At 32.3% G+C, this 27,608-nt stretch overlaps 3 protein-coding genes across 7 annotated transcripts; 1 reads left to right on the forward strand and 2 right to left on the reverse strand.

The window, feature by feature from the left end:
* Window positions 1-624: 624 nt before the first annotated feature.
* LOC114414746 (F-box protein GID2-like) lies at window positions 625-1,827 on the reverse strand. The gene has a single exon (XM_028379132.1). It carries the CDS (start codon window positions 1,383-1,385, stop codon window positions 861-863), a length of 525 nt encoding a protein of 174 aa, XP_028234933.1. The 5' UTR covers window positions 1,386-1,827; the 3' UTR covers window positions 625-860.
* A 15,576-nt stretch (window positions 1,828-17,403) lies between these two features.
* Window positions 17,404-18,193, reverse strand: LOC114414747 (MFP1 attachment factor 1-like). Its single transcript, XM_028379133.1, has one exon. It carries the CDS (start codon window positions 18,096-18,098, stop codon window positions 17,613-17,615), a length of 486 nt encoding a protein of 161 aa, XP_028234934.1. The 5' UTR covers window positions 18,099-18,193; the 3' UTR covers window positions 17,404-17,612.
* A 1,534-nt stretch (window positions 18,194-19,727) lies between these two features.
* Window positions 19,728-26,223, forward strand: LOC114414748 (WD40 repeat-containing protein HOS15-like). 5 transcript variants are annotated; one of them, XM_028379135.1, is made up of 14 exons: window positions 19,728-19,870; window positions 20,374-20,519; window positions 20,982-21,336; window positions 21,444-21,538; window positions 21,622-21,668; window positions 22,408-22,558; window positions 22,752-22,815; window positions 22,937-23,095; window positions 23,206-23,327; window positions 23,515-23,589; window positions 23,898-23,951; window positions 24,055-24,128; window positions 24,485-24,559; window positions 25,788-26,223. In XM_028379135.1, the coding sequence occupies exons 1-14, from the start codon at window positions 19,810-19,812 to the stop codon at window positions 26,005-26,007; spliced, it is 1,698 nt and encodes a 565-aa protein (XP_028234936.1). In that variant the 5' UTR covers window positions 19,728-19,809; the 3' UTR covers window positions 26,008-26,223. The 5 variants fall into 5 exon arrangements, 4 of the variants coding, with proteins under 4 accessions (XP_028234936.1, XP_028234935.1, XP_028234937.1 ...); XR_003667262.1 differs by lacking the exon at window positions 19,728-19,870 and adding an exon at window positions 19,890-20,092 and having other exon boundaries at window positions 23,898-23,971; window positions 25,788-25,855; XM_028379134.1 differs by lacking the exon at window positions 19,728-19,870 and adding an exon at window positions 19,892-20,092.
* Window positions 26,224-27,608: the final 1,385 nt, after the last annotated feature.

A 27,608-nucleotide genomic window follows, 5' to 3' on the forward strand; every position in this document is an offset into this window, starting at 1 on the left:
AAAGCAACACAGTAGCTGTTATTATTAACTGGTTGACCAATATTTCGCACTCTTCCGAGAAAACCGGTTTCATCATTATTCTTGATTTTCCCAATCATAATTAAGTTTATGAGCGGAGTTTATGTTAATAGTGTAATTTCATATGCCTTCCCTCCTCTAAAGAAAGAAAAAAAATCAACGAAAAGAGCAATTGCTAAAACTGGACGAGAAAAAAACATTATCTTGGTCCAAGAGAGTCAGTCTGTGTTCACTGTTCACTGATCTATCTAATACTACTACAAGATAAAAAATGGTACAGTGCACGAAACAAATAATATGGATCCCCATTGCGACAAATATCTTGGCTCAAGAAAAAATTTGGCTTTTGCGGAGCCAATGGAAGTCTCAAACTCATTCGTGTGTTCTTTACCCATTGGGTCGAAGTAAGAGCCAGAAAACATAGGCAGTACCAGACATTTATTACACAACAATATAACCTCAGATCTGTCTCCTTGTTCACTTTAGGAAAAAAAACACTCCCTGGACCGCCAATTCCCACCACCACACCCAATTTCTCACTCGGTACACTCTCTAATCCCCTCATGTCCAAACCCTAATCTTTCTTCCAAGCAATTCAAAATAACATTAGATCCCAAAATTCATATATATTATTATATATTTATCAAATCAAAGTACATACAAGTTACAGAACACGTCCGGCTTAGACTAATTGCCCGAATAAAAAGCAGATCTGGCAACTGAAATCTATAAATCGCACAAATTAAGGAAAAAAAAGAGTCCAAATCCGAGATTAGGTTTGATTAATAGTAACAAAAAACAACACGCGGATGGTGGATGGATTATGGAAGAAGAATGATCAATCATCTGGTGGTTCTGTTATTGAAATTCATCTTCTCGTAGTAGCGAATAGAGAGGAGCGAAAGAGAGAGGTGAACCTCGTCTTTCCCCAAACGTAGCGGTTTCGATCGAATCATCTGCGGTACGGTGGGGCCCCAGGCCGAGGAGGAAGAGGAAGAGGATGAAGATGATGTTAGTTGTTGTAGTTGTTGAGGTTTGGAGAGAGGGAAGAGATAAAGTGCGTGGAGGCGACGGAAGCCACCGAGCGCGAGGACCACGGATCGCAGCTGTTGCTCACCGCACCCTGTGTTTGCCCACTGCTTTGTGCAGATCAGTTCCCAGAGCCTCTCGTCTTGCGCAGTTTTGTGCCACTGTTTGTTCACGCATCCCGCCATCGCCAGCGTCCGCGCGTCCACGTGCTTCAACACCTCGAACAGAAGGTTGTCGTCGAAACGCCCCAGCCCCTCCACGTCTTCGTCATTTTCCATCGCCTTGGCTTTCTTGTTAGTCTTCATGCCGCTGGCTGAAGGTGTGAGTGGACGCTTCATGGTTGAGATCACAGAAAGAAACGCAAGCACCCTTTTGTGGGGGTGGCAGAAAGTTGGGTGCTTGATGAAGGGAGAGGAAAGGGGTGGAATAAAGGGTTAATAAATAAATAAGAGGTTGAGAGAGAGAGAAGTGAGGATAACGGTAACGGAAATGGGAAAGCAATGCAAGGATGGGTAATGGGGCAGGTGAACTAAAGGTTAAGGTCATTAGGGGGTGCACCTGTTTTTGATGGTTTTCGAAGACGACAAAGAGAGAAATCAATGCGTTTGGATTCTTTTATTTGATGGACCATTTTGTCCTCATCCTCCTTGGCCCTCTCTTCATGTTGCTATTCGCCTTCTCTTCATTCTTACCGGGGAATGGGGTCGGTGGGTGGGTGTGGACTAAGGATATTGCATCTTTTTTTCTCTCTATGCTTATTAATTTCCACCGTCTCGAATTCAGCAGGGGCGTTACGCTATGCTTTTATAAACAAGTTGCTTTGCTTCATAACCAGATCATATGTCTACTTAAAAGCCATCCGCGAATAACGGGTTTTTCCTTGTCCTTACACGACGCACTTTGCTTGTATTTGTGTATATCAAATTCAACTGTGTAATAATTCTATTTCTAGTGTTATCTTTTTAAATTGTTAATGGATGTATTTAGGATGTTTAGAGGTTAAAAAATCACCGTGTTGGTATATTAATTGATGCAGTGTTGCATAGATTAATCAGTAGTGTTGAGTTTGAATTTTGAAAATGTAATTATGTTAAATATTTTTTAAAAATATTGTGTTGTGATAATCATTTTATTTAATTCAAATAAAATTATACTTTTGGCCAATATTAATAAAAAGTTAAAAATATAAAAATCGACTTTTAATTCAACTTATCAAAAAATTCAATGAAGTTCGTTAAACTATGATTTATATCGTGCATAATATGATTTGTTAAATTACTTATGTGTTCGCTTTTCGAATAATTAATTTGAGTTTCATGACAGACTTAAGATGAATAATGTTTTAAATGGTTTAGAGTATGAAAAAATAGTAAAAAATAAAGAATGCTTACTTGTCATTTTTCAAATAGTTAATTATAACAGAATAATCAATAATTATCTTTATCATCTTCGAAACAACCATCATCTCAAATTTAGGAGCCACTGGATAGAGACGTCACATTGTGACCAACAATTGTAACTTTAAACTAATCAATAATTATATTGTCGTATTCGTAATCATTGTCTCAAACTCGAGAACCATCATAGTGTGACCACAACAATTTGTCTTCTTCCGATATAAAGTTATTGGTTAAAAGCAACCAATGCATAATAGATAGGAGTTTGATTTATTAACTTGAAATCTTGTTTGTATTTTTTTTATAATCGGAAATAGAAAAAAGAATAACCAGCTGAAAACTAGAACTAACTTATTCTTAAAAAGAATGTGCCAAAAACATTTGCATGCAAGAACTTTATGTTGAAGCTCGTTAGGGCAAGACAACAAGATCTGAAGTGGAATGTCTTCTCTATTACCAGTTTTAGCTGGTCAATCAATGTAGTGGCTGGCCTCTCTAAACGCATGCTGGAACTTCAAAGCCCACGAGCGATTAATGAAGCTACAAATTTTGTCAACCAAAGGGAACAACAGGTGAGTATCCTCAACTCCGTTAAAAATCATGTGAATGATAAATTTAGAATCTGACCTGCATGTGAGAACAAGAATGCCTTCAAGTCAAGCTATAGACTTAAACCATGATATATTGCTAATAAGAAATATAGTTTGTATAGAATGTGTAAATGACAATCGTTTGCTCACATTCCATGACGTTATTGGTAAGGGTTAATATGGAGAAAATCATCACTAACTAATCAAAGATGTTCTTTTTTAATTAAATGGCTATCACACAATGGAGTTCGAAATTTGCATCCTCACATGCTAAAGTGAAACCCATGGTTTAGATATGCACGAGATTATCACTAATAGACCATATTGGGAATGGTAAAAAAAACTTAAACCATTAGCTTGACAAAAAAAAAAAAGAAAACCATTATCTTGAATTGCTTAACGTGTAAAATGGGAGGTGAGTTGGGGTGGACTTTCCAATTCATTTTCGAATCAAGTTCAACTTAAGCTAACTCATTTTTTGACATGTTGGATTCTCTTTCTTTGTTTTAAAAAGTATACATTATATTTATTATAATACACAAAGACTTAATTGTGGTTTTGGATTTACTAGTATTAATCAACCAAAAGTATATGGTGTTTCAAGTATTTATTTGGTAGATTAATTCATAGAACACATTTTAATATTTTTTTAAAATTACCACTTATCAATTTAAACCGCTATGCAAGCCAATCAAAATTTTCTTTTTGTCATGTTAAGATAAGTGAGATTGAGTTTATCGTTTTATTTCTCTTAATAAAGATTGGGTTAGCATGTTTATAAGTGCGACAAATATATAGACTTTTTTTTTATAGAAAATCTATATACTTTTTTTTAGAAAATCTATAGATTTTGTTAATAATTAATCATTTAAACTTATTTAAGGGATTATCATTTCTCACTCAAATGACTTATTGATAAATGAAACTAGAATTTGATAATTAAGTAAACACAGCTATAAAAAGTTACTTCAGCACATATTAAATACAATACCTACTACTCTAAATATTGAGACAAGTATATTTCTTAGCTAGTGCATTGCACAAAAAAGTATTTGTTTTATATAACTAAAATTTATAATAAATAAATTATTCTAAATATATAAATTATATTACAAATTATTTTTATTAAAAATATATATATATATATATATTAACATATAAATTATATTTTATTTTAAAAAATATTCAATTTATAATTAAGGATATTGAAGATGATAGATTGAACATAATCAGAGGTTAAGAAAAATTTCTAAGAACGTTCTCGTTGGAAAACAAAAAAAAAAAAAAAAACTCTTAAAAAGACTTTAGTTTGGTTGAATAACTCGAGCAATTTTGAGGTCCTTTCACTTCATTCAGTCTCAAACTATTTTGGGCACTACAAAGAGAACAGCAAATTAAGTGGTTAGGACCAACTCCACGTTAGTAGGAATGTGCTTACCGTCATACAAAGGTTAGCAATGGTTCGCAAATCCCTACAAAAGTTGGAACTTGGAAGCAAAATTTGGAGAATCGCTTTTGAAAACAACTTCTTTCGCATTTACTCAATTGCATTCATTTCAACTGGATCTTTACTGATCAGGTCACTTATTTATTTTAAATCTTTAAACAGTTAGTATACTCATGTCATGCGTGAGTTTTTTTCCTATATTTAACTAGGGTTTAGCTAACATGTATTAGCAATTTTATTACATGTACTAGTTTAAGAATTTTTCAATCTTTCTTAATCTAAAAAATAATTTTATTTTTAATAAAAATAAATGATCTCTTTAATTATCTTTTGTTCCCCAATTATATTACTATATTATCTTATACTTTGCAAAAAAATTATCTTTTAATTAAAAAAATATCAAATTAGCTTTTAAGTAATAAAAGTATAAAACCACGCTCTAGTTGAAAGCAGGAGACAATGAACAGTGATATACATTATATAAGATATTTATCTTTGTATAATCAAAATTTATAATAAATAAATATTTCATAGCAATATATAAATTATATTTTAAAAATATGAAAAAAATTAAATTATAATACAAGGTCATTTTAATTATTGATAATTTCTTTTAAAATTGTTTATTAAAATTTAATTAGAAGTATAGATAAAAGAATGTAAACTGAAAGAAATAAAAAAATTAAGAAGATAAAATGTACAAATAAGGATAAAAAGAGAGTAATTTTATACGGTTGAGAGATAAAAAAAAATTGCTAGTTATGAAGTAGTGTGCGAAATGTATATATAAAAAAATATTTAAAATGTATAATAACAACATTATATAAAATTCCCTGTTTTTTTTCTTGTAACCATTAATTACCTTCAATTATTGAACTACTTACGTACAATCATTTACTCACTTCACGAGGCTGCCTAATTGAATCAATGGTAAGATTAGGGGGTTCTTTCCAATATGCCGTTGTTATTTTTATTTTGGGTAAATATTTATTTTTATATTTTAATATGTAATTCATTGATAAATGTATTCCTGAAATATGAAAATATAAAATTTAGTTTGTGAAAGTGTAAAAAGTATGACAAATATATTCGGTAGTTAATTTTCGTCTATTATCGTTAATAAAATAGACTATATGACACAAGAGAACAAATTTGTTACTGAAATAATTGTCAACGTAGTTATGCTGACTAGATTAGATAAAAATGTTAATAAGATAATATTTTTGAATGTAACTATCAATAATTTTTTATTAGACAGAAAAATGTCAATATTTTCTATTAGAGAAAAATGTAAGTGATTTATATTGGACATAAATATTAGTATGTTCTATTGAAATAAAATGTTAATAAATTATCATTACTAAACAAAAATGTCATAATTTTTTATTTAACCTAAATATTAATATGTTTTTATTGTATTAATTTGTTAGATTTAAAATTTTATTTTATTTAAAAATAACATAATTTTAAGATAAATGTTTATCATTTTTTTATCATTACAAACATAATATTATAATAATTACTTAAAAAAATATATCGATAAATATAATTTAAAATAAATATAATGATAATATTATCAATCATAATTTTTCTGTAATGAATTATTAGGGCTGACTGGCCACCCAAGATTCAAACCTTTTGGCCGGGACCCAAACAAAAATAGCTTATGTGTTTTTTAAACAGAATAACTTATGTTTTTTTAAACAACATATTTGGACCAAAAAAAATGAACTACGTATGATCCTCTTTTAAGTTAATATACAATATATATAATATTAAACTGTTTTCTTCTTGAACCTTTTAAATTATTATTTTTATCATAAAAATATAATTATTTAATGGAGCCTAAGAATTTTAAGGTTTTGTGCGCATGAGGAGTGACGGAGAGACTAAGTTAAATTTTAAAAATTAAACAATCAATGCATTAAATTCAAACAAGAATTTATTGAAAAATCAAAATCACGCATTTGAATTATTATCAGTTTTTTTTTATGTGCCTGCAAGCATGTCATACATGTAGCATGTTTCGGGTAAATTAAATTTTATTTAAGATTGAAAATAATAATTTCAGTATACTTTTATTTATTATTAACAGAAAAAAGATAATATTAACAATCATGAACATGATAGATCATGTATAAATTTCACATCTCTCATCTATATTACTAATAAACTACATGTTGATATTTTTTGAAAACTTATGTCACTCCAATGGTGTTATTGGAGTAAATATTAGTAAGAAGATGAATATCTTTAAAATTGGAAGCCGTACAATAATTGAGATGGAACCCGTACTCTTGCGCCGGTACTAATTCTCTTGTTAACTTTTATAAAGTCCAATTATTTAATGTTTATCAAGCAAAATATAAACCCAATTCACATCTTGTTATATGAAATTTAGAGATCTGATTTTTTTTCATTTTTTTTTTCTTTAATGGAGGAAAAAGACCACTCACATTGTAAAGTCATGCCAAACAAGGTTCTCATAACACATTTATTCCCTTTTACTCCAATCATGGCATAAATAGATTGATTTTCCATGGTTGCTCTTTATCCTAGCGTCTAAATGTAATATTTCACATGAATACTATTATTATTATTAAGAGAATCTAATTTGGTTGATCGAGTAATATATATGATTTAATATTTGAATTCGCTATCCAATTCTCTCTACCAAAGGACACACAAATAAAGGACATACAATTACCTAATATTCCTATTTCCTTTTACTCCAATCATGGCAGAAATAGACTGATTTTTCATGGTTGCACTTTATCCTATGGTCTAAATGCAACATTTTACATGAATACTATTATTATTAAAAGGATTTAATTGAATTGATTGAATAATATGTATGATTTAATACTTGAATTCGCTACCCAATTCTCTCTGGTAAAGGACACACAAATAAAAGACATACAATTACCTAATATTCCTATTTCCTATTAGTATCCTGATTAATTAAACTAACGTTGCTTTCATTAAGTTCTTGATCAAGACAATGTACTTATTAACAACCATATACATACATGAATCGGGAAGATAAGATGCAAAACAAAATGAAGAAATAATCTAATGACATCAGAGAATCCAAAACAATGTTCATATATCGGAAGAGCGTAAAACCTTTGTTAATTTTAAGAAATTAGTTTGTGGCCCATTCCACGTTGACTAGGACCAGAGTATGCTTGAGCCATAATGAAGGGCAAATAAGCAGGTGAATGCTGATGCGGTAAAGGCCTCGAGCCTTCAACGTGCCATGGTGAGAAGCAAAGTAAGATCATAAGGAGCAAAAGAATCACCATGAGAGTATGTTGTACATGAAAGGTGAACAACATGAGACTGGTACGTTTCATTTCTAGTTATTATGTTTGCGTCTTGTAGTTCCTACTCTTCCTTGGGGGATTATATATCATATATATATATATATATAGAGAGAGAGATAAATGAAGCATCTCATGTATGACATCATGTTCTACTTTCTCTGCTTATCTAGCAGGAATAATTAACATGGGATAATGGATTATGGATATAATAGTACAAATTAATAGATATTATAATTTATCACTCAGATTAGGTACGGCTTTTCGGGACTTGCTAATTTCCCAATTACATGGAAAGAGAGCGCGTTCTTCCCTACCGCTTCAAGGATTCTAATCAGATCTTTGGTTCAATATTGAAAAATATATCAATATGCAATATTGAAAACTCTTTTCTAATAATAATTTTTGGTGTTACCACGTTTTCTGCTTTGTTAGTCAGTTAAATGAGAATGTTATATATACGGCAGAAGACTTAGTCTAAAGTAATTGTTGATCAAAGGAAGCTCACGAGATTGCATGTATTGCAATTAGAAATATGTAACACTTAGTTGATTAGGTCTACAAATTAGGAATCATATATTGTGTTAAAAATTTCATCAGTTCCCTTTCTGTTAAGCAACGAAATATCACGAGAGATTATGACAACCTGTTTGTCCACCTCATGGTTCACAAGGACATCATTAGACATAGACACTATAAAAAGACAATATGTTTTATTTTATAATGCTAAATATTAGGTTCACGTGTATATGAATTGGAAATGGTTACATCGTATAAAATTCTTGTTCATATAAACTTTTGAACAGAGACCTGCACATAGAAGTAAATAAAAAAAGTAAAATAAATTATATTTCTTTCCTTAGATAAAATCAATTTATTCATTTCAAACTTTTAAGAAATTTTTTCACTTAACTTTTCTGAAAATTTAGGTGTATAATTTAGTTAATTTTAGCTTACAACAAAAGTTTGATTCATTTCACTTCTTTTTTTTTCCCTTATAAGAACTTATTGGAGAAATTTAATCAAAGTATGGAGGAATAACTATCAAAATAACAACTTTAAGATTCAAATCCTCAACATTTCAAATAAAACTCACTTAAGATTGTAGTTTATTTATAACTAATCCACAGTAAATAGATAAAGTATGTGTACAATTTGGTTCATGAAAAAATTTCCGTGAAATCTTAGGCATTATGTGTTAAGTTCAAAGGAAAGAAGAGGGGAAAATTCATTTTAATTAATAGAGGAGAAGAAAGGAAAAGTCTTCTTATTTGATTTGATTTAAAAGAAGAGAAGAGGAAGAAAAGATTTCCTTATTTCGGAACTGACATCTAAATATCACCTTATTCGATTCACAAGGAAAGATGAGAGAAAATATCAATGCTATATTATTATATCTTTACAAGTATTAATAAAAAAAAATATGGTATGAAATAAAATCTTGAGACAATTTAGTCAATACATTTTAAAAGTTATAAATTATTTTCCTTTCCCTCAATATCCTTTCAATATTAGTGAAGACTGTAGTGACAAAAATTTAAGGGAAGGGATTTTAGCTTCCTTAATTTCCCTTTATTTTCTTCCAAAAATATCTCCCTCATCTTTTCTCCCTTTTCCTCACATCAAACATAGCAAGAGAACATGTAAATTTAAGCAAAACTTATTTAATAGCTTCTAGGAAATATAGAAAAATATCGATCTCAGGAGCAAATAATTGAAATATTTTTATTCTATTTCTAAGGACTGGATAAGAATTGCCCGTATACCTAACAAGATTTTTGGAATCTAACACATTTGTTCCGTGATAATCTCAATCTCTTCTCCGTATATCTTTGCCAAGTTACTACCTGAGCCAGGGTTTAAGTGCAAAATTATAACTTAGGATGACTTGGTCTTTAATTGCTACTTGCATCCCCTCAAAACAGAACAATCTAATTCAGGAGCAAAAAAATAACTTTTTTTCCAAAGTAATTAATACTGGATTTACTTTTATTAAATTAATAAAGTGGTTTATTATAACCATAGTTCATTAAATAATTAATTAAAAAAACACTTTTACTTATCAACTTAAAAATGAAATTAACCATTTAAATGATCTTTTCCACTTCGCCAGCTAATACTTTAAAAGAGCATCATCCATCATGACCTTTATGTGACGTGAAGGGTATACTACTGAATTATGTTTTGGGACCCTTTAAAAGTCATAGAAAGATTAAAACTGAGGTAAGAACGTAGTTAGGTGTACGTGATTGCTCCCAATTAACAACGATCCAATTATGATCTTATCAGAATAAAATTCGGCGCAGTATACATATTCCTCAAATGATTGCATAAATAACATGGTTAATTGATAAAACAATTCGAAGGCCTTTGCGGATTTTAGATCGCTCTTTTGTGAACAATTACTAGTGTAGGACTAGGACGTACAGGCAAGTGGCTGCACCCATTTTTTGGCGGGGCAGGTTAAAATTTTCTAGCATTTGTAACCATGCAACATATTTTGAAAATATATGTAAAAGACAGGGCCTTTTTCAAACTGGAATTCGATAGAGATTATGGGAAAAAAAATTGGACCAAGTAATACAAATGTTGAAATTTGAATGAAATTAACTTTTACTCTAAGTTTCAAACACGTGTATACTGTATGATTGATGATCGATCACAAGAAGCCTAATATTGCTCAACTAACCAATTTGTCATTTTTTGTTGGGATTACTTTGTACCGAGCAGTGGTTTTGTTTCAAATTTTGCGGCACTGGAGGAATTTTGTTTCTAAATATAAAAGGTGTAATCAAAACTTATTGTATAAGCAGCTAAGTAGACAAAGAACAAAAAACCGGATGCACCTGCGAGATGGAGAAGGGCAAACCAAAATGCAGCATTAGATGGGGTCCAGGGCAGTGGGGAAAAGAAGATAAGAATCTGAACATGATTTTCTACATTGATTGAGTTATAATAAATGATTATTTTCTAGAAAATTATACAGGAACTGATTTAGAAACTCAATTGGTTAATTTTAAAAACGCCCTTGCGTTTTTTTCTTTCTAAATCAGTTTATCGTTAGTCACTTAACCCATCTAAAATTTAGATGTCATTATGTCAAAGCACTAGTATGTGTCACTAAACTAAGATAAAAAAAAAATACTAATTACAATGCGTAATTGAAAGATAACTTTATCTCTTCAAGTAGTGATTAGGATTTCATGAATCTTTAAATAAGTTTATGTAAAATTATATTTGTTAACAAAGGTTATTTTTAAATAAATGTCAATATATTCAGAATTAGTCTCTAGTTCTGGAGTGAGATGCCTTGCGTTCAAGCAAAAAACTAAGATAAAGAATGGAAATTTGTTATATACGGGAAACTTATGAAGCATGGACATCGTTTGTATGCGCATGCTTTCGATAGGATGGGCCACTGCCCCATATTAACCACCGTCTTGAACTCAGAAAAAGGGGAGAAAGTTTAAACAAAACGAGCATTCTTTTCCTAATTGACAGGTATGCAATAAATTTCAAAGGACACATTAATTCTTAGTTGTTAACTAGGCGACATGCAAAAAGATCACAAAATGTTTAAAAATTGATATACGGACTCAGCATGCACCGCGTAACAGATCGCCAACACAAACAACAACATATCGAGTCAAAAACCCGTGTGAAACTAATGGGTTGAACGTAAACATGCAAAAGCAAAACCACGAGCTCGTAGACTAGAGATTTCACTAATTAACCTAACCTACCTTCCCTTTGCATTCTTTCGTTGTCATTGTCAATCTTTTTTATTATTATCCTTTGCGGGCTGCGACATGGACTAGCTAGCACATACCTTGATCACTTTTGAGTAATTAGTACTAGTAGTATTTATTATAAAGTCAAATTGGAACAATTGAAGAATTTCAAAGCAAGGATACGCAAGTGAGAAACCATTATATTTATATCCCCAAACGGGCGCCACCACAATTCTTCAAATGATGTCACTCGAAGAAATATCGCAAGATGCTTAAATTAAAGTCAAATCAGAATGCAATTTTTAAGGATCCACGTGGAAAGCACTTCACCGTCCTCAGCTGAATTTTTTTTTTTTTGTATATAAACCAAGTAGTGCCTCCTAATTTAGCCCAAGACACAAATAGTTTTGAAATACAAGAAATACCAAGAGGCCCTTAAAAATAAGGAATATTATTATTATTATTTGTCAAAAGGGTTGTTTTTGTGGACAAAGATGCCGATGAAGAGCCTTTGGATTGCGTTTACCATAATGCTCGTGTTGTCATCGCAGCTATGTTTGGTGCGTAGCCGAGTTCTTCGATCGAAGGTGGCGTTAACAAAGGTAGCTTCTGATTGTGTAAAGTTGAAAGGATCAGGTTCTTCTCTATGGACGACAAAGTCCTTTGTTGTTTCTAATTCTGACAATTCAAGCACTCCTGTTTCAAAACGCAGCTTGGCATTTAGACTAGCTTCTGGACCTAGCAAAAAAGGACCTGGACATTAGCTAACTACTTTAAATTCAGCACTACCTATTACATTTTTTTTCTATTTCGATTTTGATTTTTACAATTGTTTTTTTTTTTTTCATTTTATATGTTCTTTTTGTTTTTCTTTTTTAGAAGAAAAACTTCCCCCACAGACACTGATATGATACGTGTATGAAATTTGTACTTCTGTAGAGTGCTTGCTCATTGTAATTAAAAACAAGGCGTAACATATTACATGTTTGATGTTTTCTTTTTTTATCGTGACTGTATATGCAAAACGCATTTTGAGTATTCTAATTATTAGAAATAAAAAAGTATGTATACTCATCAGATTACTTATTAAATTAATCAATGTAGATAAATTATATTGTAACCGTATGTGCTTCTTATCATCAACTTAACCCATGTTTAGATATGCGTTTAAAACAAATTGATCTGGACCTGCCAGAAGCTAAAATTTATAGCTTCTGCGTCCTATGGTACATTTGACGACGTGAAAGTTATAGCATATGCGAGTTTTCATCGGCAATGCAAACACGCTACTATATGTTGTAAACATGAGGGGATGATGCACGCTATTATCTTAGTATCTGTCAGCTGTAATTACAATAATTAGGGGGGTGATTCTTTCACAAAGCATAAGACTACCAGAGGACACAAAAATCCAGCTTCAACTATTGATTGTTTGTTTGGTCTAATATCATTAGTATTAATTGAAAGTCAATTTAGATTCTGACTAATAAGAATATAGTAGAATGAACTCATTTATGTGGTTCCGGTCAAAGCCTTTTTCCAATCAAAAGACTTGATACCTTGTTTAATGTAGCCAAATTCCTAGACACTTGTAACTATTTTTTTTTATTAATTTGTTAGTTCTGTAAAAAATTATTTTAAAGATTTAAACTTAAAACCTTTTCTCTTCCTCTTCTCTTCAATATTTCTTAATCATTAAATTAATCTTATAACTTTAGACACTTCTACTAATAAGCATTGAGTGCAGGGCTATTGATTATGATGAAAATTTAAAAAAGAGACAGAAAACAGAAAAGTAAATGAGAATAAATCTGGTCTAACAAAACCCTTACATGCAAAAGGTAACAATCAACTTTTGAGTTACACTATTTTCACTGGGCAATGTCAAGAGTGTCTCGAGGCTACACTGCTACAGACAATTTACACACCTAATCAAATATCATGAATTCAAGTCAAAGATAAGATCATCTCTGAATGAGAGCCACTGCCTCAAAACTTGACGTTGCCTGGCTGCTTGTTCGCTGTATATATATACAATACAATATCACACGGGACATTATTTGGTTTTTCTACATTGGCTGGGATATGAAAATGACTTCACTTTTTAAGATCAATGTAATACACCAATACTTGACATAAGGGAAAGTGGATACGAGCTATAAAGAGAAGAAAATATATAGGTTTAGATTTCATATCTTTAGTGAATTAGTTGTAAAGAAACTCACTAAGGTCCACTTAATTAGTTATTGGAGGTTTGAATAGTTTGTATTATAGATTGTATTCTTGTTTACATTGTATATAAAAAAACAAAACTGAATTATTAGTAAAATATGAAGAATTATACGTCCCAAAATTTTTACACTTTGTTTATTTTAACGTTTTATACAAGTAAACTTGGCAGACCCTTGGGGTTTACAATGTGTCAAACTAGCTAAATCAAATACTACAAATAATTAGCATGTTAACTGAACCTTTGGCTTTGCCAATGATACAACGTTTACCAAAAATTTGTTCCATCAGTCAGATGATTATTCTTGTTAAGTTTGATGTATTTGTGAATATAAAAATTTTGACCCCATTCAATCAATTGTTGTCATATCATTAAAAGAATTTTTTGCAAGAGTAAATTTGTTTACTACAAAAGTACTACTTACTTGTTAAGCCTAAGCGATATATGTAAGAACATAGGGATGGATGACGTATCAAAATAAAACTTTTAATCTAATGTGAAGTTCCATGTAAAAGCCTAAAAGGTGAGAACTGGCTGTTGTAGCATTTGAGAATCGTGAGGGAGTAAGAAATGTTGGGTAGGGAGTCTTCAAAGACCAATTATGTAGGATTCACGCACGGAGACAGACAGGACGTACAGTAACTTGGCCACCCATATTGCCGTAGAAGAAAGAACCACTTTCTCCTAACACTTTGTCCGCTTGTAAACTTGCATTAATTGACGTTACCTCGCCTTCACCTATCTGATGCTGAAGAAGCTGTCACGAAATTAAATAGCTTTTAGTTTAGCTATTAATTCTGAGAGTTTGCAAAAGGGTAGCTCTAAAAACAAGTTATTAAAATTTTCGCCAAATTAAGCATTTATCTCAATTTGGTCCCTCGGGTTTCTTCAATTTATCTAACGCACACTGATCCTTCGCGCCTGTCCGGATCAAATTAAGCATTAATTTTGCGAAGTTGCAGAGGGTGTGTGCCGTAGTTAATGGAAGACAGATGTGAATCTCAGACAGGTGCGGGTGCGTTACTATGAGACGATGGCAACCAAAGCTACCAAACGCACGCACAATCCTTTATTCCTTACTATCCATCAAGTAATGAAGATAAGAAACTCCATTCAACCACCTTTTTCTTGCCCACATTAATTAAGACTACCCAAAACCAAATAGGTCAAAGGACCATACGTTCAAATTATTTTAGAAAACATACATAAAAATTCATCTTGTCAACGTTTCCTCACATTGCGTTAACCAAAAACTGCAATCTAATGAGTTCATTGTGTTTATTCTGAAAGTAGCTCTCGTGGCAACCGCTCTCGGTAAAGAATAGAAGGAATGGCAATGTAGATGAAAATCAAAACAAATATTAATACTACTGTGCCACATATCTTCAGAGGACAAAAACGTGTATGAAAATCCACATAAATCAGGAACATAATATCATGGACTTGGAACACAGAGATAAAGAGCACTGGACCATTATTCAACTGCATATCATATCAAATTGAAGTAAAGAAAAGGATAATAAAATTAAGTAGAGATAGGGCACTCAAAATGTTGACATATAATCGAATGATTAGTTTCTTAATGAAACAACATTGTTGGTTGTTGATTATATATTCTCATGATCAAAAGAAAAAACCTCTATAAAGAGTTACTCAAAACCAAATAAGTAGTACTACATTGTTACCGACTCACAAAAATAAGGCACGGAATCATAATTCAAACACAGAGAGCAGGTAGCATAGAATTCAATCGTTTACATTCAAGGTAAGTAACTCTATAGTCTCCAACCAATGCAATGAGTACATTTAACACATGCAAATTTGAGACGACAACGACAAAGTCTTATCTCACTAGGTGAGATTGGCTATATAGATCACATGACATAATTCAAGCCAGTGAAAAAACCTGAGAGGGTAAGAAGAAACCATGACAAAGCCACACTTTCCATAAATTTAACCTCAATCATAAAACCCTATTCATCTAAGAATATAAGTTACAGATATCATTTTACAAGAGAGGCCAATAGAACCTTATGCCCCAAAAATGCTGGATCTTTCTCTTTTGGCTCATAAAGATCCTAAGTCTCCATCATTCTACAAATTCATGTTACATTCGACATCAAACAATGCTATGATGTTCCAAAAATAAAAACAGAACAAGGCATAATGATAGTTGAAAGTTGAAACTAAAGCAGCAATAGTAGAATTGAAATCATAAAATTGAAAAGACCGTGAAATTAGAAATCAACAAGGGTATGGACCATATGGTCACATCACCTGGAAAAAAAAATATAGCAATGGATTGATGCAGAATGAGAAATATTAAGTAACCACGAAAGAGTCATTGTTCTCTGCATAGGAAAGTTAATCTCAAGATTAGGGGCCTTAGAAATTGATATGCAGAACCTACATACTACATTCACTTGAATAATAAAGCATACTCATTCTCTAAATTAAACAGTAACTAAATGTAGTCATGGGCCCAGTCTGCTCTAGGACATTGCAATTTATGGGGTCCTATAAATAAGTATTTTCAAGGATGTTTCATTTTAGTAGTGAAGCATTACAATTTGAGTTAAACTTAACTATTCCTGTAGAAGGGCTGAAAGGCATGTCCTTCCCTTCAAGGATTGGATAGAAATCCTGAATTCTTTTCAGATTTCGATCCAAGGAGGTTGACTTCTCCCATCTCCAAATTCATTGTCCATTTCCATTAATACCACATTTCACTTTGAATCCCTGGTCTACATCACACATGCTTTGGTGTAATCTGTCACACAAGCATATAGAACTTGATCCAATGGTAATTCCAACTTTCAAGGAATTTATTTTTGTATGAATAAAAAACTTCGTACCCCATTGCCCAGAGGCTCTTCGCTATGCGAAGGTATGAGGGAGGGATGTTGTACGCAGCCTTACCCTTGCATATGCAAAGAGGCTGTTTCCGGATTCGAACCCATGACCAACAAGTCACCAAGGCACAACTTTACCGCTGCACCAGGGCTCGCCCTCACTATTTTTGTATGAATAAATACTAGAAATAGATGACTCATTATTCAAAGGGTACACTTATACATGTCCACACTCTCTCGTTGCATATTTATTTCTAAAACATTACCTAGAATATATAAGACATCACCATTCACCAAGTAAAGAGAAAAAAGAAATCTCAATTGCACAAGAGAGGAAAATGCCACAACAGTCAAGTAACGAATTAAATCATCAAGAAATAGTTTCAACGCCTTGCAGGTGTACAAAATCAGGGAAGCTGTTATAAGATCCAGCAAAAGCAACACCATGACAATTATGGCATGTTATACCAATTAGAGTGTGTATTGTGTAGTTTTTGTAAACACTTCAAATGCCGTTAAATGGTAATCCTAAAATGGAGGTTGAAATGGCTAAACAAATGCACCCTTAATCACCGCATGCTTTTCCTTGACTTTACAGAACCCTCCCTTCAAAGAAATGTCATTTTCAACTGTCCTTTTTAACTCCTTTTTTCACATTAAAGACTAAGTGAATGATGTGTTCCAAAGCAACGAACTCATATGGTAAGAGTTTTGTGAAGTCAGTAACTATAACAATGTAACATACAATACCAAGGAACTAAAGTGAGAATTAACTTAAAAATGAAATAAAATCAGACAATAATCACACGCACGCAATAATGTTTCCAGGCAAGCAATAAAACAACAAGATGTTCAAGGGAATAATTTATAATGAAGATTGGCGGCACGAGAAATAAACAAAGTTATACAGATAGAAAACATCATAATAGTATATAACATTAAAATATAAACCCTTGAAAGGGAACCCAAATATAATATACTATAATCTCGATTGATCAGGTTTCGGACTCGGCGACAGCGGCGGAGTCTCCATCTGCGGCGGGGGGAGGAGCAGCATCCGAGGCAGGAGTCCCGTTATCGACAGCGGCGGAAGCGGCGGTGGATTTGGCCTTGACGGTGTCGAGCATCCGTTTGCTGATCTCCTTGGAGTAGACCTGGAGGATCTCGATCCCGTCATTGTCGGAGGCGGCGGAGCTGGCGGCGACGGAGAAGGCCTCGTCCTCGATCTGGCGGGCGGAGGCGGAGGCCTCGTCGGGGGACATTGTGCCGTAGCGCTTGGAGAGGACGGAGGGGGAGGATAGGGTTTCGATGAGGCGAGTGATGACGGCGTCGCGCGTGCGCTGAGTGGGGGGCCATATGCTGAAGGAGACGGCGGCGGGGCCGAGCTTGGCGGCAGCTGCGAGGGGTTGGTCTTGGGCGGGCGGCGGCGAAGAGGAGTCTTGCTCCGATTGGGGCGCGGGTGTATTTTCCGGGTCAGACATTTTGAGAGGGGTGGGTGGGATTGGAGAGGCAGGGCGTGTCTGACAGAGAGTAGGGAGTAGTAGCGTAACTTTTGGCTTTCTGGGGCCACGAAAGGGAAAGGACTTATTAATTCAGCAAATTCAAAAATCATAATAAATGATAAATTAATCTGCAACATTTCACATTTGTGATTTGTAACGTATGTGTATCTGATAGTAAATTTTGTTTCATTAATAAATATATCTACTCATATTCTAAAACTTATAAGTTTTTTGGTACATAATTTAAACTATTAATTATATATTTTTATGACCCGTTTACTTTGAGAATACCTTTTCTATTTGAATAATTCAAACTCTTCTACTTTCATAAATATTTAATGTAATTTATATTTTTAAGACATTTTATGTTTTTACTTTTCATTTAATTCTTTAATGGACTGTAGGATATTTGTATGAAATATAACATCACTTCCAATTTACCCAAAAAAAAAAAACACTATTTCAAATTTTATTTTTATACTTTTATGATTTATCCCATATTACTTCAAACCAATAACATTTAATCATAAAATTCTTAAGCGATAAAAGACCATATATATATATATATATATATATATATATATATCTTTTTGATATATGCATACTAATTAATTTTTTAATTTATTTTTAACTTTGATATATGCATACCAAATTCATGTATTTCTCTTAAAGACTTTAAAGAATTGCTTTTGGTCGATACATCATCTCTTTTGCATAAATGCATCAATTATCACTACTTGTCATCTTATCTTATGCATGTTACATATTTGTTTCTTAAATCATTCCAATCCAAACATAATATTAATTACAAAATTACTTTAAACTAGGAATTTTTAAGATTTAGTAATATTCTGATTTTAATAACCTTAAAATTGAAATTATTATTTTCTTATTAAAACCAGGACGTTGTGAATGGGTCAACTTAAAGAATCAAAAGGAGTAAAAATTATGAATAAGACAAGAAGAAAGAAAGGTAAAAGAAGATGGAGAATAAGGAAAAATAAGAATCTTCCTTCCATCTTGTAGGGAAAATATTTTTGTCTACTCAAGACTTAAAAGTGTAGTAAGAAATAAGTTTTTGGAATGTAAAAAAATGACTTCCGAAAAAATTAAATTTCCAAAAAAAAACTGTATAATTCCAAATAAGTGCAAAAAAAATGATTAAATTAGTTTTTTTAGTCTTTTAATTGATTTTTGAATTCAATTTGGTTCTTTAAATTTTTTTAAGGTTCAATTTGATCTTTTAATTTCTTTAATGGTTTCAATTTGATGTTTTGTAATTATAAGAAATCACACTTTGTTTCAATACTAAGTGATTTTAAATCGCTACCAAATATACATTTTAAAAAAATAATTTTAAAAATTAAAAGATTAAATTGAATCAAGAAAAAATTAAAGAACCAAATTAAATTAATTTAAAATAAAATTAAATTGAACCTAAATAATAAATTAGAGGATTAAAAAAGAATTTTCTAATAAATATTGGGTGGATGGGCTGAGGCTTAAACAGTAAAACCCAATGAGGTTGGCAAAGCATGCAGTAGGCCGGGGCGGGTTGTATATTGAGATTTGATTCCGACCCGAGTATCAAAACCCCAACCCAGCAACAGCACCACCACCTCAGCAGCTGTTCTGTCTCCCTTAATATGTGCAGTTTACTCAGCAGTTGACACTTGAAACCACAATCACAATGATCTCAATCACTTCTACTGAATTGAACTACTTAGTCTTCCGTTACCTCCACGAATCAGGCTCGTCCTTCCCCTATTCATTTTCCTTTCTCGCACATTACATTACAATATTACATTACATGCTCATCAATATCAACATCTATTTCGGATACTATGCAGCAACTCTTCCATTTTCTTCACAATTACATCACTCTATACCGAAATTTTTTATCTTCACTATTTGCCAACGTGTTTCTCTCTTTAGACCGTATTATGATGGTTTCTACAAAGTTCGTAGATTCGGTATGTTTGCGATATTAGGGTTATTATTATTATTTTCGTGTCGTGTGCTTGCATAATTACTTATCATATCATTTTTCATTAAAGAGGAAAATGTGCTGAAGATAACATGATTCCCTGCGTGTTTGAAATTGATCGTGGATGTGATTTTTCACATCAAAGTGAACACTGCTGATTTTAGTTTCTGCCTTTTTTCGCTCCATGAAGATTTTTTAGGTGTAGGCCGTGTTTCTAAACACACTATTAATTTCTTCTGATATTTTCTGATGGCTGCTTTGTTTCAGGTTTTACTCATTCTGCATTTGCATTCGGGTATGAAGCTGGGATTGATAAAAGCAAAAATGATGATAGTGTGGTTCCACCGGGTGCTCTTGTTACTTTCATACAGAAAGGAATTCAATATCTTGAGCTGGAAGCAAACTTGAGTGGTGTAAGCTTCTTTTTTTTTTTTTTTGTCTATGAAGCACTGGACATGACACAAACACACACCTTGACACAGATAATGTCTAAATATAGGACACGGGAACACCACATACAAACACAAATAGAGAGATTCTAATGAAATGAAATATGAATAACATATAACAAAATATCTAAATTGATGGTATATTCATCTTTTTAAAACAACCTTCTATGTTTTTTCAAGTGTATTAGGTAACAACTTAAGTGTTCAAGCCAACAAAATATAATTTTTCAATCGGACAACTAATAAGAAGTGCTGGTGTCAGAAACGTGTCCAACACGGTGACACTTCGAACAAGAGAGGTGTCCGTGCTTGATAGGTTGTTGTATTGTATGATATTCGATGTTCATATTATTGATGCCAACATGCACATGATGAATGCATTGGTCGAGGACCTTAAGCTGATTGGTGTCTGTGTTAGGTCTCCAGAGTGATGCTGACATGGATGAGGATTTTTCATTTCTACAACCTCTGGATCTTATCACAAAGGGCCCAAGTGAACTACACAATATAGTGAAAGCCAGAAAGGAAAATCTACGTCAGCATAAATTTGAATCAAATAAAATAATAAATGACTTGAGTCAGGATGACCCAAGGAGGGAGGAAACTGAGAAAGAGAGGAAAGAAAAGGAAAATGAACACACATTGGAAAAAATTAGGTTAGAGAAAGATAAGGAGCCGCCAAAGCCTGAGTATAAAGAAATACAGCACACCGATCAAAACCATACAGAGAAACCTGAAGATAAGATTACTGTCGAAAATCTAGAAAATAGAGCACAAGGAGGTAAATATTGATGTATAATGTTTTGTTTATCTTTTCTTTCTCATTAGCTATCAATCTTTATCAATAACATATTAGACAAGGAAAAAAGTTAAACTTTTATGGCATAGGGGCTGAGCCAATGGAGATCTCCCAGAGCCCCATGTCGTCGCCTGATGATACTCCATGTGGTTATGTAAAACTTTTGAAAGGTCATACATCAGAGGTTTGGACTCATCTTTTTTTTATCTTTCGCATAGGTTTTCTTCTCCCACTGTGGTTTATTGAAAGTTATTTCATTCGTGGCAGGTTTTTGCTTGTGCATGGAATCCATCAGCTCCACTTCTTGCATCTGGGTGAGTACAAGCCTCTTCGTAAAGAAATTTTTTCTCAAAAGTATCTCCTCCCTGTTAATTCATTCTATTTTAAATTAAGATAATAGTTCTTTTTCTTTCAGTTCATTTTATTGCCTGTCCTTTGTTCTTCTATTCATGAATTGTTGGTTGTTTTCATATTTTAAACCGTGTTTTTACTAGTTCCATACAATAATCTTCGTAATAGGGATGTAGAGTAATATTGTCTAGCTATCCAAGAATTTAAAACTTAATTTCTAACTGTTTATAGTTCTAAGGAAACTGTTATATTAATAGGCAATTGGACACGGTAGGCTGGTTATGAGTCTTATGACGAACATTCTCTTGATTTTTAAGTTTTGACCTTGGATTTGTATGTCAAATTGATTGGAATTCTCAAATCCTCAAATTTTAATACTTTGATTTGATCCGGTGTTGAATTTGAATCATATTTCATTCTTCTTTCCTAGCATAAAAATAAGATGTCATATTTATATACACTATAACTTAAACCTGCTTAGAAAACTTAGAGTATGACAGTGTAATTTGATCTATAGGGACAATACAAATGTTATCTATCATAAATTAACAGTGCGGTAAATATTTCTTATTAAAATCATCTAAGTGGTGAAGTGGCACAGTTTCTGATGCTAGTGTTATCCTTTTTCTTTTCTTTTTTTCTTTCTCTTGACCAATTTAAGTTAAGAATTTGCCTATATGTTTGTATTATTAACTATTTCAGGTCTGGAGATTCAACAGCTCGAATTTGGAAAATTGCTGATGGAGCTTGTGACTCTAGTGTGCAAAATGAACCAGTAAATGTTGTGGTGCTGCAGCACTTCAAAGAAAGCACCAATGAAAAAAGCAAGGATGTGACAACACTTGACTGGAATGTAAATCTTTGTAGCATTATTGTGGTTGCATACTTACCATGAATATTTGTGAATTAATTTTACTCTTTTAATGTGTATCTTGATATGTAATGGGTCTTGCACCACTTAGCTGAATACTATGAATTTTGTCTTTCTCTTGTGTTTCAATCTTATACCCCAGCTGATATCTTTTGCTATGATTTTTATTACAAAGGGGGATGGAACACTATTGGCAACTGGTTCCTATGATGGCCAAGCAAGAATATGGAGTAGAGATGGTGAGCTGTTAAGATATTTTATTTACGAATATGCATTTCTTGGCATGAGATGTGTATTATTTGTAACTATGGGCCTTTTATTCTTTGCTGTTAACTCAAGTTTTATTTTGAGGTTCATTAGGGGAGTTGAATTGTACACTAAACAAGCACAGAGGTCCAATCTTTTCTCTAAAGTGGAACAAGAAGGGGGATTATCTTCTTAGTGGAAGTGTGGATAAGACTGCTATTGTATGGAATATAAAGACTGTGGAATGGAAACAACTATTTGAATTTCACACCGGTAAGTTTTTGTTTTTTTTGTTTTGTTTTTTTGCACATTTTCTGGTGAAAAAGCTTGTCTTTTTCTGTATGGCTGTCCTTGTAATCTTAATTATCAGCAAATTGTTTCAGGCCCAACTCTTGATGTTGATTGGCGAAACAATGTTTCATTTGCTACATGCTCCACTGATAAAATGATACATGTTTGCAAAATTGGAGAGAATAGACCAATCAAAACTTTCTCAGGGCATCAGGTATCTCTTCCTAGTCAACCAGTTCACTGATGGTTTTTTTTTATTAATATACTAACTTTTAATTGGAAAGGAGACAGTGACTTTCCATCACAAAATAGAATAATATGCTCACTTATAATTCAGCTATGAGGATATTCAGTTACAGTTTTAATCATTGCTCAAACATTCTGAAATACTTTTGTTTCAGGATGAAGTTAATGCCATTAAATGGGACCCATCAGGTTCTTTGCTGGCTTCCTGCTCCGACGATCACACTGCAAAAGTAATCAACAGGAATTATCACTCGGATTCACTTAGTAGTTATATAAAACAGAGATCCACTAGTGGAGTGCATATTTATATTTTTTTTAAAGAATTTGTTATAGTGGTATAATGGATACATAGTATAGATAAGGGTTTCACAGAAAAAAAATTGGCAGTGTAACTGTGGAAAAAAAATCTCTATAAAATTTAGTGTTTTATAAGAGTATATAACAAACATTTCTAGGAAAGTGTAAACTTGACTATCATTATGCTTTTAAGTATGTGCGAGTATCCAATTGACTGTTCGTTCATGAAACTATGATGCAGATATGGAGTCTAAAGCAGGACAACTTTTTGCATGATTTGAAGGAACATGTCAAGGTTTTAAGAAATGTTGCCATGTGTGCTTTTTCTTTCATGTGTGCCTTTTCTTTCTATTTCCATTTATTCTCTTTCTCTTTCTAAGAAAGTAATGATCCTTTAGGGGATATATACAATCCGATGGAGCCCTACAGGCCCTGGTACCAACAGTCCCAATCAGCAGCTAGTACTAGCAAGGTAAATAGGCTTCAACTATAATAGAATTGGCTATAGTAGTAAGATATGAAAGTGTGGTGGCTTCTTGTGAAAAACTTTTTGTTTTGAAACAATGGTTTTGTTAACTTGTGCCCTGAGGGTAGAGCTTAAGAATTACAAATGTATACTATTAAATGAAAAGTACAAGCAGTTAATACTTTTTTTTTCTGAAGTGTTTAAGCTACATAATGAATGTTACTTGTACTCAAACTGTGGCACTAAAGGGGCACATTAACAAAACCCTTAAAATAATCAATGTCCAATAAATTTGAAATACACCAAAAAAAATCTGTGTTTTGTATTTCCCTAATACTTTGGCTTATTGTTCTTTTAAACAGTGCCTCATTCGACTCAACAATAAAGCTCTGGGATGTGGAACTAGGGAATGTACTCTACAGCTTAAATGGCCACAGGTGCAGAAAATAAATCAATGAGCTTTACTAGCAAAATACACACACATAAACACTCATGCGTATGGATATTTAAGAAACGATGGATGCATTTGTCATTGCTAATATATGATATGTTATTAATTGGAAATGGCAACTAAAGAATTGAAGATGATTTATAGGCATTTTGCTAATTAATAGGATTATAGGAAATATTAAGCTAAATAGAGAAACAAGAGTCTTAATTCATTGAGAATAGTTGAATTTGATCTCCATACAAAGAAGTCTATAAATACAATTCTGTTGCCACGTTATCAAGAACCAACAATAACTGAAAAAGATAACGGAATAATTGTAATCTAACAATAACAAACTGTAATAACAGATTGGATGGTGTTATACTCTCCTAAACGGTGGGACTGTGGATGAAGATATCAAGGAATCCTATCTTGGACATAAGCAGCCTGAACAAGCTGCTTAGCATTATGAGGATATCTGCTTATTGGTGTTGGGATTTAATGTGAAGTAGTCAGAGAAATCTAGAGTAAACATGTTGACAGATAAAATGGCAGTCAATATCTGTGTTTAGAGCGCTGATTGATTGTCATAGAAATCCATGACTATATCAGTAACTAATTCAAACTATCTAAGTAGCTACTATAGCCATAACAAATAACAATTCAGTGGCAACACACACCATGGCTCAGTACTTGGCATTTGCTGAAGAGCAGGACGGTTGCTTATTTTGATTTCCGAGAGATCAGTTTATCCCCAAGAAAAATGCTGAATCTTGTGGTCGATTTCTTGATCACAGGGCAACTTCTCAGTCCACATCTGCTAGTGCAGATAACTTTAGGGAAGAACTGGCTTGGAGAAGGAAACCTGGTGGAGTGAAGCAGGAAGACGAAGAATGAAGGAGTAGAAGCAAGGATAAAAAATCTTCTGATACTATATTAAGCTAGACTGGCTAGAGAGAGAAACAAACAAAGTATTGATTCATTGCGAAAAAATGAATTTGATCTCAGTACAAAGAAGTCTACAAATACAGTTCTGTTGGTGGGTAATCAACAACTAACAATAACTGGATTCTTACAGTAACCAACTGTAATAACAGATTGGATTGTGTGATAGGAAATGAAGGTCTAATGCAGAAATCAATAATTTTATGTAGTGTAGAATTTAGAAATTGTCAATGTTCGAGCATACTATATGTTTAGCATATTAATACATTGCTTTCTGTTGTAACACTCAGGGATCCTGTATATTCCGTTGCATTCAGCCCTAATGGGGAGTACCTGGCCAGTGGCTCCATGGATAGATACCTGCATATATGGTCCGTGAAGGAGGGCAAGATTGTAAAAACATACACTGGAAAAGGTGGGATATTTGAAGTTAATTGGAACAAAGATGGTGATAAAGTTGCTGCTTGTTTTTCAAACAATATAGTTTGTGTTTTGGATTTTCGGATGTAAAGTAGATAGGATAGGATTACAAACTGCTACTATTCATTTCCTATGTGCTAGTTGTTACGGCTTTTTTGTACAGGGCCATTAGCTACATTTCCCTACTTCCAATTTACCCGGTTTTACTTGGTGTTCGGTTTATTAGACGGGTAGGTTTATTTCAAAATTATTAAAATGGTGTAGGATTTGAAATAATTCTTAAAGTAGAGTAAGTTATCACTTGCACTTAGGGGTGGGTATATGAATTTGAGCCCGTGGACTGGACCGCAAAGCACGCAATCTGTGAGGGGGCTGTTGTTACATGCACTCAGTACAATTGTTGGTATACCTAACAAACCAGCACGATTCTTGTTTTGTCTTTTGGTAAAACTGATATAGATCGAACAATTTGTAAGTGGTCTAAAGGTTTTTTTTTTAAAAAAAAAATTCAAAAATATTTTACGAATTAATTTAAAATTAATGGCCTAAACAGGAATTAAACATGTGACTTTTACATTATCATGACGTTTTAATCAACTAAGATAATAGACTAATTATGTTATAAAATAATTAATGACGTTATATGTAACACTAAAATTTCTAATGTATATTTGATGTGTATGTAAATTTAGATAATAAATTTAGTGACAATTAATTTTGATCTAATAATTAATTTGTTTACATATATAAATTGAATGGTTAAATTATTATGATTATATTTATATTTTTTTATTAGATATTAGTCTTGTGAATGTTTTATATTTTATCTACAGTTGAATGTTAATATTTAATTAATGCTTATGATTATATTATATTTTTCTTTGTATTCCTGTTCTCTACCTTAGGTTAAAAACAGGGAAGGGAAATAAAAAAATCCTAATTATTTGACAAATTTATATATTTTTTCAAAAATGTTTTTTTTAAAGCTTCTCAACTGTTGGTCTGGGGCTGGCTTGTTTATTTACGGGCTTTGCAAGCCATGCAGTAATTTGAAATTTTAGTCTATTTAATTTGGGGACGGAACTAGTTTGAAACATGTATTTCCCCGATGTGCCTTGAACGGGCTGGTCTGATTCATATATCCTTTCTTACTGCACTTGCAATTTCTAAAATAAAATCGTAAGGTTTGACAAATGTGATATTTTAAAAAAATTAATTACAAGTATCCAAAATATTCTATTGACAAGGAAATAATCAATAATTAAATATTATTCTTTATTGAACTAATTTTTTTTTTTTGTATGACTGGCTAGGTTAGATATTATTTTAATCGACTTTGTGTGCACAAATTATGGTTTTGGTCTTGGGTTGAGACAAACATAACATTTTGTGATGTTATATTAGAATGGGATCAAGCATGGATTTTCAATAATTTCCTTTGGCCAAGTGATTAATCAATAAAAATACCTTAAACTTTATTATCACAATAATCCAATTCTTTATGCTAGTAATTAACTTAAAAGTAGTATTAACAATAATTTTATATTGTTTGATAATTTTTTTTATGATACATAACTATTAAATACACATTATATTATTGAGGAAGGACCCGGCAAGAGTAACTCTTTTTTAGAGTTAATTTTCATTCTTATCATTCATTTTCTCAAGATCTAATCGTTATAATAAATAAT

The sequence above is a fragment of the Glycine soja genome, chromosome 6 (genome assembly GCF_004193775.1).
Source record: "Glycine soja cultivar W05 chromosome 6, ASM419377v2, whole genome shotgun sequence".
NCBI lineage: Eukaryota > Viridiplantae > Streptophyta > Magnoliopsida > Fabales > Fabaceae > Glycine > Glycine soja.